General features: G+C 40.4%; 1 protein-coding gene across 2 annotated transcripts in view; it reads left to right on the forward strand.

Annotated features, from left to right (window-relative positions):
* The window catches only part of MED23 (mediator complex subunit 23), a 64,731-nt gene that overhangs the window by 28,211 nt on the left and 22,530 nt on the right, over positions 1–13,990 (forward strand). For both annotated transcript variants that reach the window (XM_077352816.1, XM_077352824.1), the window contains 3 exons: positions 7,811–8,011; positions 10,131–10,274; positions 13,106–13,251. In XM_077352816.1, coding sequence (XP_077208931.1) covers positions 7,811–8,011; positions 10,131–10,274; positions 13,106–13,251 — 491 coding nt within the window. The remainder of the gene's footprint in view (positions 1–7,810; positions 8,012–10,130; positions 10,275–13,105; positions 13,252–13,990) is intronic.

Raw genomic sequence — 13,990 nt, forward strand, 5'->3', positions numbered from 1 at the left:
GTACCTGTTCAGCCACTACTTAAAGACCATCAGTGAGTGGGAGCTCACCACCTCCTTAGTCAACCAATTTCACCGCTGGACTACTCTGAAAAATTCTTCCCTGATACCTAACAGATACTGTACTACATGTAGTTTTAACCCATTACTGTGGGTTCTATTCTCTGCTGCCAACAGGAACCACTCCCTGCTCTCCTCTATGTGACAACCCTTCAAACACTTAGAGAGCAATCATGTCCTCTCTCAGCCTCACATTCCCAAGGCCCTCAACCTTTTTTCATAAGGCTTGATCCCCAAGCATCATTTCTCTCCCCTGCACCATTTTGAAGTGAGGCTTCAAGAACTGCACACAGTACTCTACGTACAGTCTGACCATTGCAGTATACAGCAGGACTAGGGTATCTTGTGATTTTGTTCTGATGCCTCTGTTGATACAGCCCAAGACTACATTTGCCTTCTTTACCGCCCCATCACATTGACTGTTTATATTTAGCTTACAGTCCACAAGTACCCCAAGATCTTATTCGTACACACTGCTACCCAGAAGTATATCTTCCATCCAGTATGCATGCCTCTCATTTTTGTGACCCAGATGTAGAACACTGCACTTCTCCTTTTTGAATTGCATCTTGTTCTCATTTGCCCATTTTTCCATCATGTTCAGTTCTCATTTGATTCCATATCTTCTGGGGTGCTTGTTACTCTTCCCAATTTGGTATCATCTGCAAATTTAATGAATAGTCCCTCCACCCCCTCATTGAAATCATTGATAAAAATGTTGAAAGTACCCAACCCAGTATCAAGACCTGTGGCACCCCATTGCTCACTTCTCTCCAATCTGATGAAATACCGTTGACAACTACTTTTTGTGTGTGGTTTTCTAAAAAATTCCCTATCCACCTAACCATCTGAAAATCCAGACTGCAGTCCACGAGTTTACCCATTAGAACATCATAAAGAACCTTGTCAAAAGCCTTACTGAAATCCAGGTAAACAACAATGGCTGAGTTTCCACAATCTAGTAAGCCTGTCACTCGGTCAAAGAAAGAAACCAGATTGCTCTGGCAAGACCTGTTGGAGACAAATCCATGCTGACGTCTGCGGATCAACAAATTAGTCTTCAGAAGTTTGCAGGTCATCCCCTTTAAGATCTTCATTAACTTCCCTGTAAGAGAGGTCAGACTCACTGAATTGTAGTTTCCCAGGTCATCTGTCCTCCCTTTTTTGAAGACTGGGATAATATTCACTTTCCTCCAATCTCCCAAGAGGTCCTAAAGATGATAGACAAAGGTTCAGCAAACTCTCCAGAAAGTTCTTTGAGTATCCTTGTGTGCACACCTTCTGACCCAAGGGATTTGAACACACCCAGTACAGCCAGGTGCCTCTCAATAACATGTCTGTCTATGTCAACTTACCACCCAGACATGATAGCTTGCCTGCTAGCATCCCTAGATGTGCCCATATCCTTGTGGGCAAAAACAGAGGTAAAAGAGGTACTAAGCCTATTTGCTTTCTCTCTAACCTCTGACAACATCTCTCCATCTTCACCCAACAGTGGGCCTATTGCCTCATGTTTGCTCCTCATATCTGAATAAGCTTTTCTTATTATAGTGGGTTTCCCTGATCAGTCTCAGCTCACAGATTTAGCCTCTGATGGTCTGTCCTTCCCTCCATTTCTTGATCATTTCCTTTTTCTTCCTTGGCTCTTCCTGAAATTTTCTGTTCATCAAAATAGGCTTCTTGAATCCCCTACCATATTTCCATCCTGTTGGAATAGTCACAACTTGTACATGTGATAACTCTTGTCATTTGCTCCTTCCTCTTCCAGCATTCTTGTCCAGAGGATGACTCTCATTATATCTGTAAGTTTATTAAAATCTGCCCTATGAAAGCCTGACATATGACTGTGGACTTCCTTGCCCCCCCCCCCATCTCAAAGGGAATTCTAGAAGGACATGGTCACTCCCCTCCTCCCAGAGTCCCCATCTCCTTCACCCCATCCACTAGCTCTTGCCTGTTGGGGAATATTAAATTGAGTATGGCCCTACCTCTTATAGGTTCTTCTACCATTTGATAAATGAAATCGTTGGCCCAGCAGGTCAGAAAATTGCATAACTCTGGATGCTTAACAGAGTTCATTTCCTAGCACACATCGGGGTAATTAAAGTCACCCATAATTGCAAGAAGGATGGGAACAGCCACATATGCAAGAGGAGTTGTAGTAAGGATGAGAATTAGGTGAGATGGAGTGAAGAAGCTGGCTAGATATAACTTCCTGTTCTCTGTTTAAAATATTCTGTAGCCTGCTGCTTTCTATTTAGTTTGAAACTTCCAGCCTATTACTGCCTAAGGATAATTTTTATTTTTAAAAATTTGCAGAAGTTTGATTGAAATTAAATTTAAAATAAGCATTTAATATTGTTCTATAAATCTAGTAAAATTCTCTATATGTATGGTGACAGAACAAGATTTGTGAAATATTTCCAGTTTTTCAAAGAATTGTTGAATAACAAATACAAACAGTTTGGCCATTTCTTACAAATAGGTAGGTATTGTAACCTGTTATGTGTCCATTTGCATAAAAAGTAGAACAAACTTATACTAGTAGTTTTACTGAAAATATAAGGGTATATGACCAACATACCTCTTCCAGCAACTGCTGTCATAAACTATTAGAGCACTGCTGAAATAGAAAGCCTTACATTATGTCTTTCAATAGCTATAGCAAAGAACATCCTCAAATCATTGATATAAATAAATGATAGGTAAACCGTAGTCTAGATAATATTAATTTCAAAGAATTGTAACTTTATTTTCAGTTTTTCTCTAATGCTCACCATGGTTACTGTTTCAACCCAAAGCAAATTTATATGGCCAAGTATCAAAACTCTGAAATTAATAGTTTTTAATGGAAATGCTGACAGACTATGAATTGTAGGTGTGCTGCTGTAACAACAAGAGTCTGTGGAATTTCTGTTCATTTGTTGGTGGAAAAGCATGAGAGGGTTGTATGTGATTTTGCTTGGTGGGAACTCAAGGCTGATGCTGTAAATCAGTATTCAAATTATGTAAATAGTTTTGAATGTAGATTAATCTGTTCACAGATATGCTGTCCAGCTAGTATAAACCATAGCTTTTCACTGCAACAACTAGTTACAGCTCCCATGCACTAATTGGATGTCATGTGAGGTTCACAAGTAATTCAGTAGAAAGAATCTTTAAAACTATAATCTCGGTGAAGACATTAAAATCCTATGCAGAGTGTGGGATCAGAATTGCACCTGTCTGCCCTTGGGCCATACTTATTTGTCCCCTGATCTTTGTGTTTGACTTTGCATTTGCTTAGGGGTTGGTTTTGTCTAGGGTAGATTGTGACTGGAGACAGTTTGCTAGTAGGCACAAATTATTGTTGCCTTTAAACCATGCTGCCAGGAGAAACATTTCCTCCCTCCAATGTATTCTACTATTCATTCTCTCTCTATGTTCTTGCTACCTCCTTTTTCCTCCCCTGGAATCTCAGTAAAATTGTTCTTTAAGGAACTCTTCAAAGTTCCTATTCATATCTGCATTCAGTTTTCAGCTCACACTATTGACCATGTTCCTATCCTGTCTGCACTGAAAGATATTTCCTTTCCAGCTCCTCCATTATTCAGATTAGAAGATGGCTCCTTGATACATACGTTTTCAGTAAAGAGAATGATTCCATACATCTTCTGTTTAGGCTGTAAATTTGTCTGAAATGCATTTCGAAGGCTGCCATTTAGAAAGCGTCTGGAGACGTGTGATTTCATAGAAATTTTAAGACACCTCCTTCATTTCTTCCAAGCACTGAAGATACGTATTCATTGCTTAGAAGAGAGGGGTTCATTGTTGAACTTTTTCCTTCCACTCCCACTAGTTGTTTACATATTCACTAGCAAAAGTTTCTTCCTCCACAATAGTTCCAATCTAACCAATCTTCCTATTACCATCGGTTTTTAAATCAGTTAATATAGGACACGACTGTCGATTCTTCCTCAAACAGATTTATCGGTCCTGGTTTAATGGATTTAAAATAAGAAGTGCTTAGACTTTGATGTCACATACTGGAAAACACATGGTGTCTAAACAAGATCTGGATTGAGGTTTCCCGGTGGGAGGAAGGGCTGGCTGAATGGTTATTTTTTTGCAAATTTGTATGCTCAAATTTCAAACTGGTAATTAAGTATCAGTCTTGAAGTATCCATATGATGGATATTTCACAGGATTTGGTACGTTTGCATACAGGTCAATACAAAATGTCTGCCCACGATAACTATTCAGTATTTACTGCTGCTGAAAAACAGTATTGTAGGTCAGTGAGCATAAACAGCTGGTAGTAAATGCCACATTAAGATGTATCCACCCCTTCAGGAATTGGTGACCACATCAGCAGAGGAGAATGGACAGTTTCAGTGGCGATAGGGGCAAAGGAATCCTTGAAGAGTAGCTACTGGGAAGCAGCAGTAGATGACAACACTTGAGGAGGATCTGTCATGGACAATGGCAATGACACCTCAGCTAACTCTGACTACTGTGCAAAAGAAGGCAATCTCATACTTATAAAAGTGAGACAATCCAAAACAAAAAGAGAGAGTGAGTGCTGGAAAACAGGAGCCCCTGGTTAGATGGCAGTCAATCAGCTACTGGGAAAGAGCAGAGGACATGTACGACTGTTGCATTAATTTCTCATGCAAGTAAAGTGATGCTCGAAATTTTACAAAAAAAAAAGACTGTTATAATACATGAAATGAGAAATTACAGCTGTTCCAACTGTATTCAGAAAAGGAAAAGGCACCAGAGAGCATAGTACAATATTGTGTTGGTTACTGGAGCAGGCAACAGAATTTCTGAAGTAAATCATATATTTCATAGATTACAGCAAAGCATTTGACTGTGGATTTAGAAAAAATAGGTTTTAGAAGAAATTTATTCTGGGTTTGCTAGTTACAAGAAAGTATGGATGTTGTCTTGACTTTGCCTCTGGATCTATTTGAAGTTGCAGGGTGGGGAGGTGAGGAAGTTGTGCCCTGCAGATGGATTTCCTTGGGCTCATGGAAATGCTGCTGTGGATCCAACCAAGGTCATCACCTCTGAAAATATCATTCAGCTACCTCTGTAGTTTCTGATGTTTTAGCATGCACTGCCCATATGCTCTCAAGCATACCTAACTGGTAGGAATTAGAAATGGAGAGGTTGAGTTCTACACCAACATCACTTGCTCTGGTTTTTCTGCACCCCTGTAGAACTGTAGCATACTTTCAGTTGTGAGCATAGCTTTGTCAGTTGCAAGCTTTACTTTTACCTCTCTTTTTACTTTTTGTGATGGATCTTACAGCAGTAATACTGTAATATTGATTCAGGCAACAAAATGTAGTATCAGCAGAGCTATCTAAATTCTTACTATACTGATTGATACAGTTTTGAGATGGTGAATTCCTCTCTTTCCCATTATAGGATCAGTTCTCTTTGATGTTTTTGTAAGTCTTTTCTCTGTAGTCTATAGATAAGATATCTCTGGTAGATTTTTATTGGTGGGTCGTACTTCTGTGACCATAGTTCTTTGTAAGTTGGTGTCAGTGCTGCTCCGCATGGACTGCTCAGGTCACCTTATTCTTCCAAGGCCTGTTATAGCTGCTTTCATGCACTATAGGTGAGCACACCAGGAACAATGTGAGACAGTTGTAAATGCTGCAGCAGTTTGTTGATTTTGCCCTTCATAGTTCCGTGTTAATTGAGTTATAGAATTCAGTATACATCTGCTAGCCTTTTATTGACAGTGTTGCTATAGATTAAATGGCAAGAATTTTAGTACATGCTTCCATAATTATGAGATGTTCCTTGGATGAAATTAGACATCCTTGTGAAGTTTTTATCTTTTCAACTTTCTATACATATAATTTTGAAATTTTGTGGCTTTACTGAGCAGTCCTAAGAACACTTACCTTAGGAATAAGCTCCATCGAGTAGATTTGAATAGGGGTCTGAGTCAACCAGTTTAGGATTGTACTGATAGTGTTAAATCTGTTTGCAGTAACAATAGTTGTTATGGAGTGAGTATGTTGCCCTGTAAGTCTTGCAGTTTTGACCTGCTTTATATTTTTTCCTCTAGATCTGGCTGAGAAAAACTGAGAATTTGTCCTGCTCCTACCTACATTTCCTTTCTCTGATTTCCATTTCCTGGTCAGGCTAGAGTGCTCCAGAAGACAAGAATGTTTTTATTGTCCATAACTATTAAAATTGTAAAGAACAAGTTTCATTTTCTTTTTCATTAGAAATACCATCTCTTTGATATTTACATGAACTATCCTTTTACATATCTTGATTTAAAACCGATATAGCTTTGCATTGTTGGCGACTTTGAGAGTTGCCCTCTGCCTATCAAATTACAGTGAATTTCAAGCCCTGTACACTGTAGTTTTGCATGCTGGATCATGAAATAGTTTGTAGTGTTGTCTGTTGCATTCTGCTCTGCTTCATAATTAGTTGCATTTGGAAAACAAAAGTATTCTCAACTGGTGGTGTTAATATTGCTCTTCGTAAATCTGTAACGTGGTTGATCTGTGATAATGGCATTGTATTTTTGACAGAGAGGGTCAAAAGCAACTAATGCTTTCCTTTTGGTTAGAAGTCTTCTGTTTTAAGCATGCTTCAAGAAAGCACAGCTAGATTTATAGCTTTTGGCAGTTTTGAGATGGCAAAGAGCATGTGAAAGAGGGAGTGCTGTTCTTAGAGTTTGTCTGGAGTTTTGCCATTCTTGCATTGTATTGTTAATTTAGAAACATCCCTTTTTCATGGCAAAAAGCAACCCATGTTGATTGAGGTTAGAATATGTATTTCCTTTCTGCAATCTTCTTTTCCTTTTTGGCAATTCAAAGGGGCTTTTTAGTTTGCCTGCCATTTATTAAGAGGAACACAAAAATATATTGAAATCATGTTTGGGTATCTTGGCAAATTTTGCTTTAAAAAACAACAACACTGAATCCCCCTTTTTTGCCTCTAGAAAGGGACACAGCATTCTCATGATTAGATTCTGAGCAGCTCAGTTCCTTTTCTGTGTTTGTCTTTGAAAATAATACATTTTCTTTCTATTAAGGCTGTTTTATGTTACAGATATACCACAGAAAACTCTAAAACTGTTTCTTAAAAAGGCACGTTCAGAAATGTCTCATATTCATAGCTAATGCCTAGATTATGCATGAATCAGCATAGCTTTCTGCTGCTTGCTATTGAATTTCAGATTGTGTAGATATAGCAGAATTACACACTTTACACAGTCTGGATAGAAGAAAAGTGAAATTAAGGTGAGCCACCAATTTCCTAATTGATAAATACAAACCAAGGAAGATGTGTTAACAGTAGGATAGAAGAGGGTGTCAGTGTTCCCACAGAATGCCTTTTTGTATCTGAGCTGCCTGGAGATGGTCCATCTGAAGCCCATTAATTACAAAATCAGTATCTAAAATCCAAGTTCATGGGAATATTACTCTTTAAACATTAGGCATACAAATATACCTTTCTAAATGCAGTCTCCTTAGCTATATTAATTCTATGAATACTGTTAGGTTAAACTATAGCTCCACCTGTTCATAAAGGCGATGAAATGTAGATATATATATACTGTGACCTGTAACATAAGACAGTTTTAATGCCTTAGCCTACCTTGTAAACCTTTATGTTTAGACTTCATTTCATGCTTCCCAAGCTTCTGTCAAAGAAACCATACTGAAATGAATATAATTAAAGGCACTTGTTGCTAGTCTTTGGAATACTGTATCTGACTTCTGCTTTGCAGCACAAACAGCGATGCCCCGTGCTGGAAGACCAGTTGGTGGATCTCGTGGTATATGCCATGGAGCGATCAGAGACTGAGGAGAAGTTTGATGATGGGGGGACCAGCCAGTTGTTATGGCAGCACCTTTCCAGCCAGCTTATCTTCTTTGTACTTTTTCAGTTTGCAAGCTTCCCTCACATGGTCCTGTCTCTCCATCAAAAGGTAGATTACCAGCCACTAACTGAAACTAGGGTGTTATAATATATCATTTCGAATTAACTCCACATGTTCCATCCCCACAGCCTTTAACCAACCTCAATTTTGTATTCAAGTGTGCAGAGATTTGGATCATGCAGCTGCTGCACACAAAGCAAAGATGTGTAGAAGGTTATTTAAATTGAGATTAGTGTTGAGTGTCAGAAACAAGAAACAAGAAGGGTAACACATGCTGTAGAACGTTTGCATAGAGTGAGTTGCAGCCTCGAGGTGACTGTCACCTGTATCACTGTGGCTAGGTGTTCTGGGTCCAGGTAGGGCACTAGTAGCTCAGCTTGATGCAGGTGGGAGAATTCTAGGCTTGCTACTCTAGTGATCTGTTCCTCCATGGAGACGGAGTTGTTGAAGATCACCCCATCCAGATAGGAAAGGCACACTTCCTCACCTGGACCTTTTCTACCAAACCACAGGACCTCTGTATTTGAAGGATTTAGCTTCAAATGGTTCTGCTTGAACCAGCCTGTCACTACTTCCAGAAATCTAACTAATGAGTCTTGGGGTGAGTCAGGGTACCCGTCCATCATGAGGAAAAGCTGGGTGTCATCTGCGTATTGATGATATTCCAGTCCAAACCTCATATCAGCTGGGTTAGAGGGCGCATGAAGATATTGAATAGGATTGGGGAGAGAATTGTTCTTTGTGGTACTCGACATGAGAGTTGTCTGTGATGAGATTAGTTCTCTCCAATTGCTGCACTCTATCCATGACCTTGAACAAAGGAGATCAGCCCCTGAAGGGCTGTCCCTTGTATCCTGGCATCAATAAGGCAGCAAACTAGTAGCTCATAATCTACTGTGTCAACCAGTGCTGAGACGTTGAGTAATTTTAGCAGTGTTGACCTGCCTTGGTACAGCTGGTGGCAGAGATTGTCCATCAGGATGACCAGTGTTGTCTCAACCCCATGGCCAGGCTGAAAGCCCAACTGGGCTGTGTTTAAGACCAAAGCTTCTTCCAGGAATGCTTTCAGTTGAACCACAGCAGCCCTTTCCACCATCTTCCCTAGAAATGCTAAATGTGGCGAGCCAGGACAGTAGACAGGGATGGTTTCATCAGTAGAGGCTGTTCCACTGCCTCCTTCAGCCCCTCTAGGAATTCTCCAGGCGAGATGGAGAGGTTGGTTATCTTCTGGAGGGGGGCCCCCTATCTGTTCATCTGCTCTTTTGATCAGCCGCAAGGGGCAGGGATCTAGGGGGCATGTAGTTGACCTCTTCAAATTCAGTATCCTGTCTGCTTCAGTCAGTGAGAGTCATCTGAAGCCATCTACTGTTGGCGAGGGGGCCTCTAGTTCCTAAAGTTGGCGAGGGGGCCTCTAGTTCCTGTTCTGTGTCTAAGATTAGGGGAAGGTCATGGTGGAGTGTCAAGACTTTATCTGCAAAGTAGCTGGCAAATGCCTCACAGCTGATACCTAGTTTTTCTCTCTTTTGGCACCCTTCTTCAAGGGTGGTGAGTCACTAGACCACCCAAAATAAATCTGCTGGGCACGAATTTGCAGATGCAGTGGAAGCCAAGTAGAAGTTGTGTTTTACCGACTTCACTACCATCTCATAGGTTTTCATAAATGTCCTGTAGGATGTTCTTGACACTTCTTCACAAGTTTCCCCCCAAACTCTAGCTGTCTCAGAGGAAATAATAGACAGTAGTATGCTGTGACACATTGTGACTATGCAGTGCTCTTTTTAGGGAACTGAAGGACTCTGCCCTATTTTGAGAGCCAACATTTGATGGTGACCTCCCTTTGTTTCCAGTTGATATTTTAAATCTGGATGTTTTGACTTTGGTTCGTAAAGGAAGGAAACACTTTACAAATTTTGATGTTTGTGTTACTAATATTTGTTGACCCACCCATAAAAGTCACACTTTTTTCTTATCTCAGACTTCTGCATCTATTGTGGAAATACTAACACTGTGATGCAAAATGGAAGTTAATAACCCATAATATCTTATTTTAATTTACCAGGTGTGAGAGTGTAGAATTTTTAGAAAATTGGAATGGATTCTCAGTGATATGGGGGGGAGAGGTGTTGTTTTTAGAATGTAAACTTGCTTATTAACGTGTTCTTTACAGTTGGCAGGACGAGGCCTAATCAAAGGCAGAGACCATCTGATGTGGGTATTACTGCAATTCATCTCTGGCAGCATACAGAAAAATGCATTGGCTGACTTCCTCCCTGTTATGAAGCTTTTTGACCTCTTATATCCTGAGAAGGAAGTGAGTCTTTTCTGTGAAACATGGTTATGGTTATTTATGGTATACATTTTACCTAGAACAGTGGTTCTCAACCTCGGGGTTGGGACCCTTTGGGGGTCAAACAACCCTTTCACAGAGATCGTAACAGGGCAAGCAGCTTGGCCGGGGGGGGGGGGGCGCCATCCACACAACATCCTTGCGGGGTAGATTGAGATAGAGTGTTTGTCTGTCTGGAGCAGCGGAAAAGAACGAGATCAGCATGGTGGGACAAGAGGCAGAACTGAACTGAGAAACAGTGGGAAAAAACCCAATTTATATACAATCATGAACAATGGATCTTCATGCTATTGGTCAGTCTCGGTTTAATTTCTCTGAAAGAACACTTGCATAATTTTATTTATTTTCCGCCACTTACAAGATGGGCTTGTGGTGGGTTACAAGTCTCATAAAACCACGTTAACCCCCCCACTAAAAGACATGAAAACCCCAACATGGTGGGAAAATCCCCATCCAATCCCCACTAGCCAGAGGGACGAGGAAGGAGGTCAGAATCGATACACTGCTCATACCCGGGGGGGGGGGGTGGGCATCAATCTATCTCGCTGATCCTAGCCTCAACCATAAACCTGAAGAGCTCCATTTTGCAGGCCCTGCGGAATGCCAAAAGCTCCTATAATTTTATGGTTGGGGGTCACCACAACATGAGGAACTGTATTAAAGGCTCACGGCAATAGGAAGGTTGAGAACCACTGACCTAGAACTATATCCAAATAGTAAAGGAATATATACAGGCACTTGCTTTCAGGGCTTAGTTGGTTCTTCAGCTAGAAACGGGGTGAAAGAACTGTGAAAGGATCAAAAGAGCATTTCAGGGCTAAGAAGAAGAAAATAAACGACCAACAAAATTTTATTCGAGGTATTAAGTTTTAGTGTGCATGCACTCGTCTTCAGATACAGTGAAATAGATTTTTCTCAGCCATTACATATAGGTTGTTATACGCAGCTTGTTCTTTCTCTTTGGTTCTGGGATCTGTTATGCATCTTCATTATGCTATATGTTAATTTGCTGTCCACCTATATGTAATTGTTCGGGAAATTCTGTTTCACGGTATGTGACAAAGTGAATTTATTCAAGATACAAATCTTAAAGGTGCCCCTAGAATCAAAGAAAGCTTCTGTGCATCAAAATCATGTTGGAATGAGAATTAGAAATGGAAAGGACATTAGGAATTTCTTAGTGTAGCGGTTAGGAGCATGGACTTCTAATCTGGCGAACCGGGTTTGATTCCGCGCTCTCCGACATGCAGCCAGCTGGGTGACCTTGGGCTTGCCAAGCAGTGATATCAGGGCTTTCTCAGCTTCACCCACCTCACAAGGTGTCTGTAGTGGGGAGAGGAAAGGGAAGGTGATTGTAAGCCGCTTTGAAACTCCTTCAGGTAGAGAAAAGCAGCATATAAGAACCAACTCTTCTTCAGTATTTAATCTAATTCTCAATAAGGCCTGGCCCAGGGGCCTGCTGGCACCATGTAGCTGTGTGCAGCCCAGCAGCTGGAACCACACACTTTTCCCAGGGGGAGGCTGCCAGGGGGAGACAAAGGATAAGTTAAAGGCAGAGACAAATGAAGGTAAATTTGGCTGATGTATGAGAAGAAAAGAAGCCGTAAAAAGGAATTGAAGCTGTGGGAGTTTTCAGGAAAGTGAAAATAGTGTAGGAAGAGAAAATGAGATGTCCCCCACTTGTCCAAACAAAAAACCTCTAAAAATAAATTTAAAATATGTGCAGAATTCTGGTTCTAGGTAGAGTGTTTATAAACTGTAGAAAGGATGTTGACAGACATGCCAGATGGCTACCATCTTAATCAGTAGCCTGTATATGTAGAGAAATCTGGCATAATGCAGATAAACAAACACCAAAACAGGAATTCAGACCAGATCCTTCAAAACTTCCGTCTAGATGTGACTTGAGCACATTAGTTTGTAAGGAACAGAAAGGAATTTATGAAGAAGGGATAAAGACAGAACAAAACTGTTACGATAAAAAGCTAGATAGAAGTGTAGCTAAGGGGGAAATTTGCGGTTGACTCAATGCAAGAACAATGTTCATAACAATTCATTGATGAGTTTATTATAAATATATAAAAAGTCCAATGTGTTTCAGGTCATAAATAGTGCCACTTGTGGTTTTGTGTACTGATGAACAAATCTGTTTTTATCAACATTCTGTTGGCTCATCTTGGTCTGCTCATTTTCAAAGCTTCCTGCCTCTTGGATAAAGCCAGATTAGCTGATAGGGTAGGAAATGCTGTGATGCTCCAGAACAGGTTTTGGCAATGGAGAAGTGTTTAGGGAGACATTTAAAAAAGGAGTAGGCTGTGGCTGAATAGAAATAGAGTGGGTAGCTGTTTCAGACAGAGGGCATTGTGGTTTAGGGTACCATCCTTACTGAGGATGAAAGGACCGTCTTACTCCCTCTTTCCTTTTGAATGCAATGGTGCTGTTGTATTGAAACATTGTTGGGATTTAATATTGTAGTAGGTAATTGTATCCCGCAAACAACTGCAAGTATCACAAAGAGCAGCTGTATTTGCAAATATACTTTTGCAACAGCTATAACAGCTAGCTTTAACACAAAGTATGCCAATCCTGGTTTGTTTTTTTATACAGATTAACCTGTGACACTTGATTTTTTGCATAGCTATTGGAAAGATCTGTGAAGCAGGGTTCTGTACAGGTGTCAGTCTCTGAACTTGGATTCAGTGCTAAATTGGTATTTAACCATTCCAAATGATTGGGAATTCTTAGCAGCATGCAAGTAGAATAGAATATAACTTTCATTTTTCTTCTTTTCTCAGTGTATTCCTGTGCCTGATATTAACAAACCCCAGTCTACACATGCTTTTGCAATGACCTGTATCTGGATACATCTGAACAGAAAGGCTCACAGTGACAATTCCAAACTTCAGATTCCGATCCCTCATTCTCTCAAGCTCCACCATGAGTAAGTGTAGTAGAAAGCACAAGGGAATTAGTGCACTGTGTCTGTACTCCTTATCTGTAAAAGAGAAAATGTATTTGTTTTATTTATTTATTACATTTGTATACCACTCTCCCCTGAGGCTCAGGGTAGTTCACGTGGAATGTAAAGAACAATACATCAAGCTCGGGTTTTATGTCAAATAGAAATTCAACAGTGGTAATAATAGTAACAACAACAGAAGACAACAATTTAAACAGGATAGCAGTCAAAGGTCAGTTTCAGATACATGGATTCATGGGGGGAGGGGGGAGAGAGAGATTCAGGGGCCCAGCGGGTGTTGTTTGTTTTTACCATATTTATATTTATAATAAACATATTTCAGGAGTTACGTAGATCTCCACCTGGATTATGGATGGATGTCTATGGAAGACATCTTAAAATACATGAAGGGGGTCCATTTAGAAGGCATGGTGAAACCAGCATTGGATGTAACTGCATTGGAATGTCAGCTCCCAAGCAAAGTGATTTGTGTGATGGATCTGAAACGGGGATTCCTGGATTATTAACTGCAGTTTACATTGAGATTCTCCTGCGGCAATCCCAGTTTGTTGAGTCACAGTCCCTCCACTCGCAAACAGAAACAGTAGTATGGTGCACAGACCTTACTCCCTGATCTCCACATCACCCAACCCATGCAGGACTGCAACTCTAGGGTAATTCTAAGAGGCAAAAGGACAAAGTTACTTAACAGCAGGTTGTT

This window comes from Paroedura picta, chromosome 1 (assembly GCF_049243985.1).
Source record: "Paroedura picta isolate Pp20150507F chromosome 1, Ppicta_v3.0, whole genome shotgun sequence".
Lineage (NCBI taxonomy): Eukaryota > Metazoa > Chordata > Lepidosauria > Squamata > Gekkonidae > Paroedura > Paroedura picta.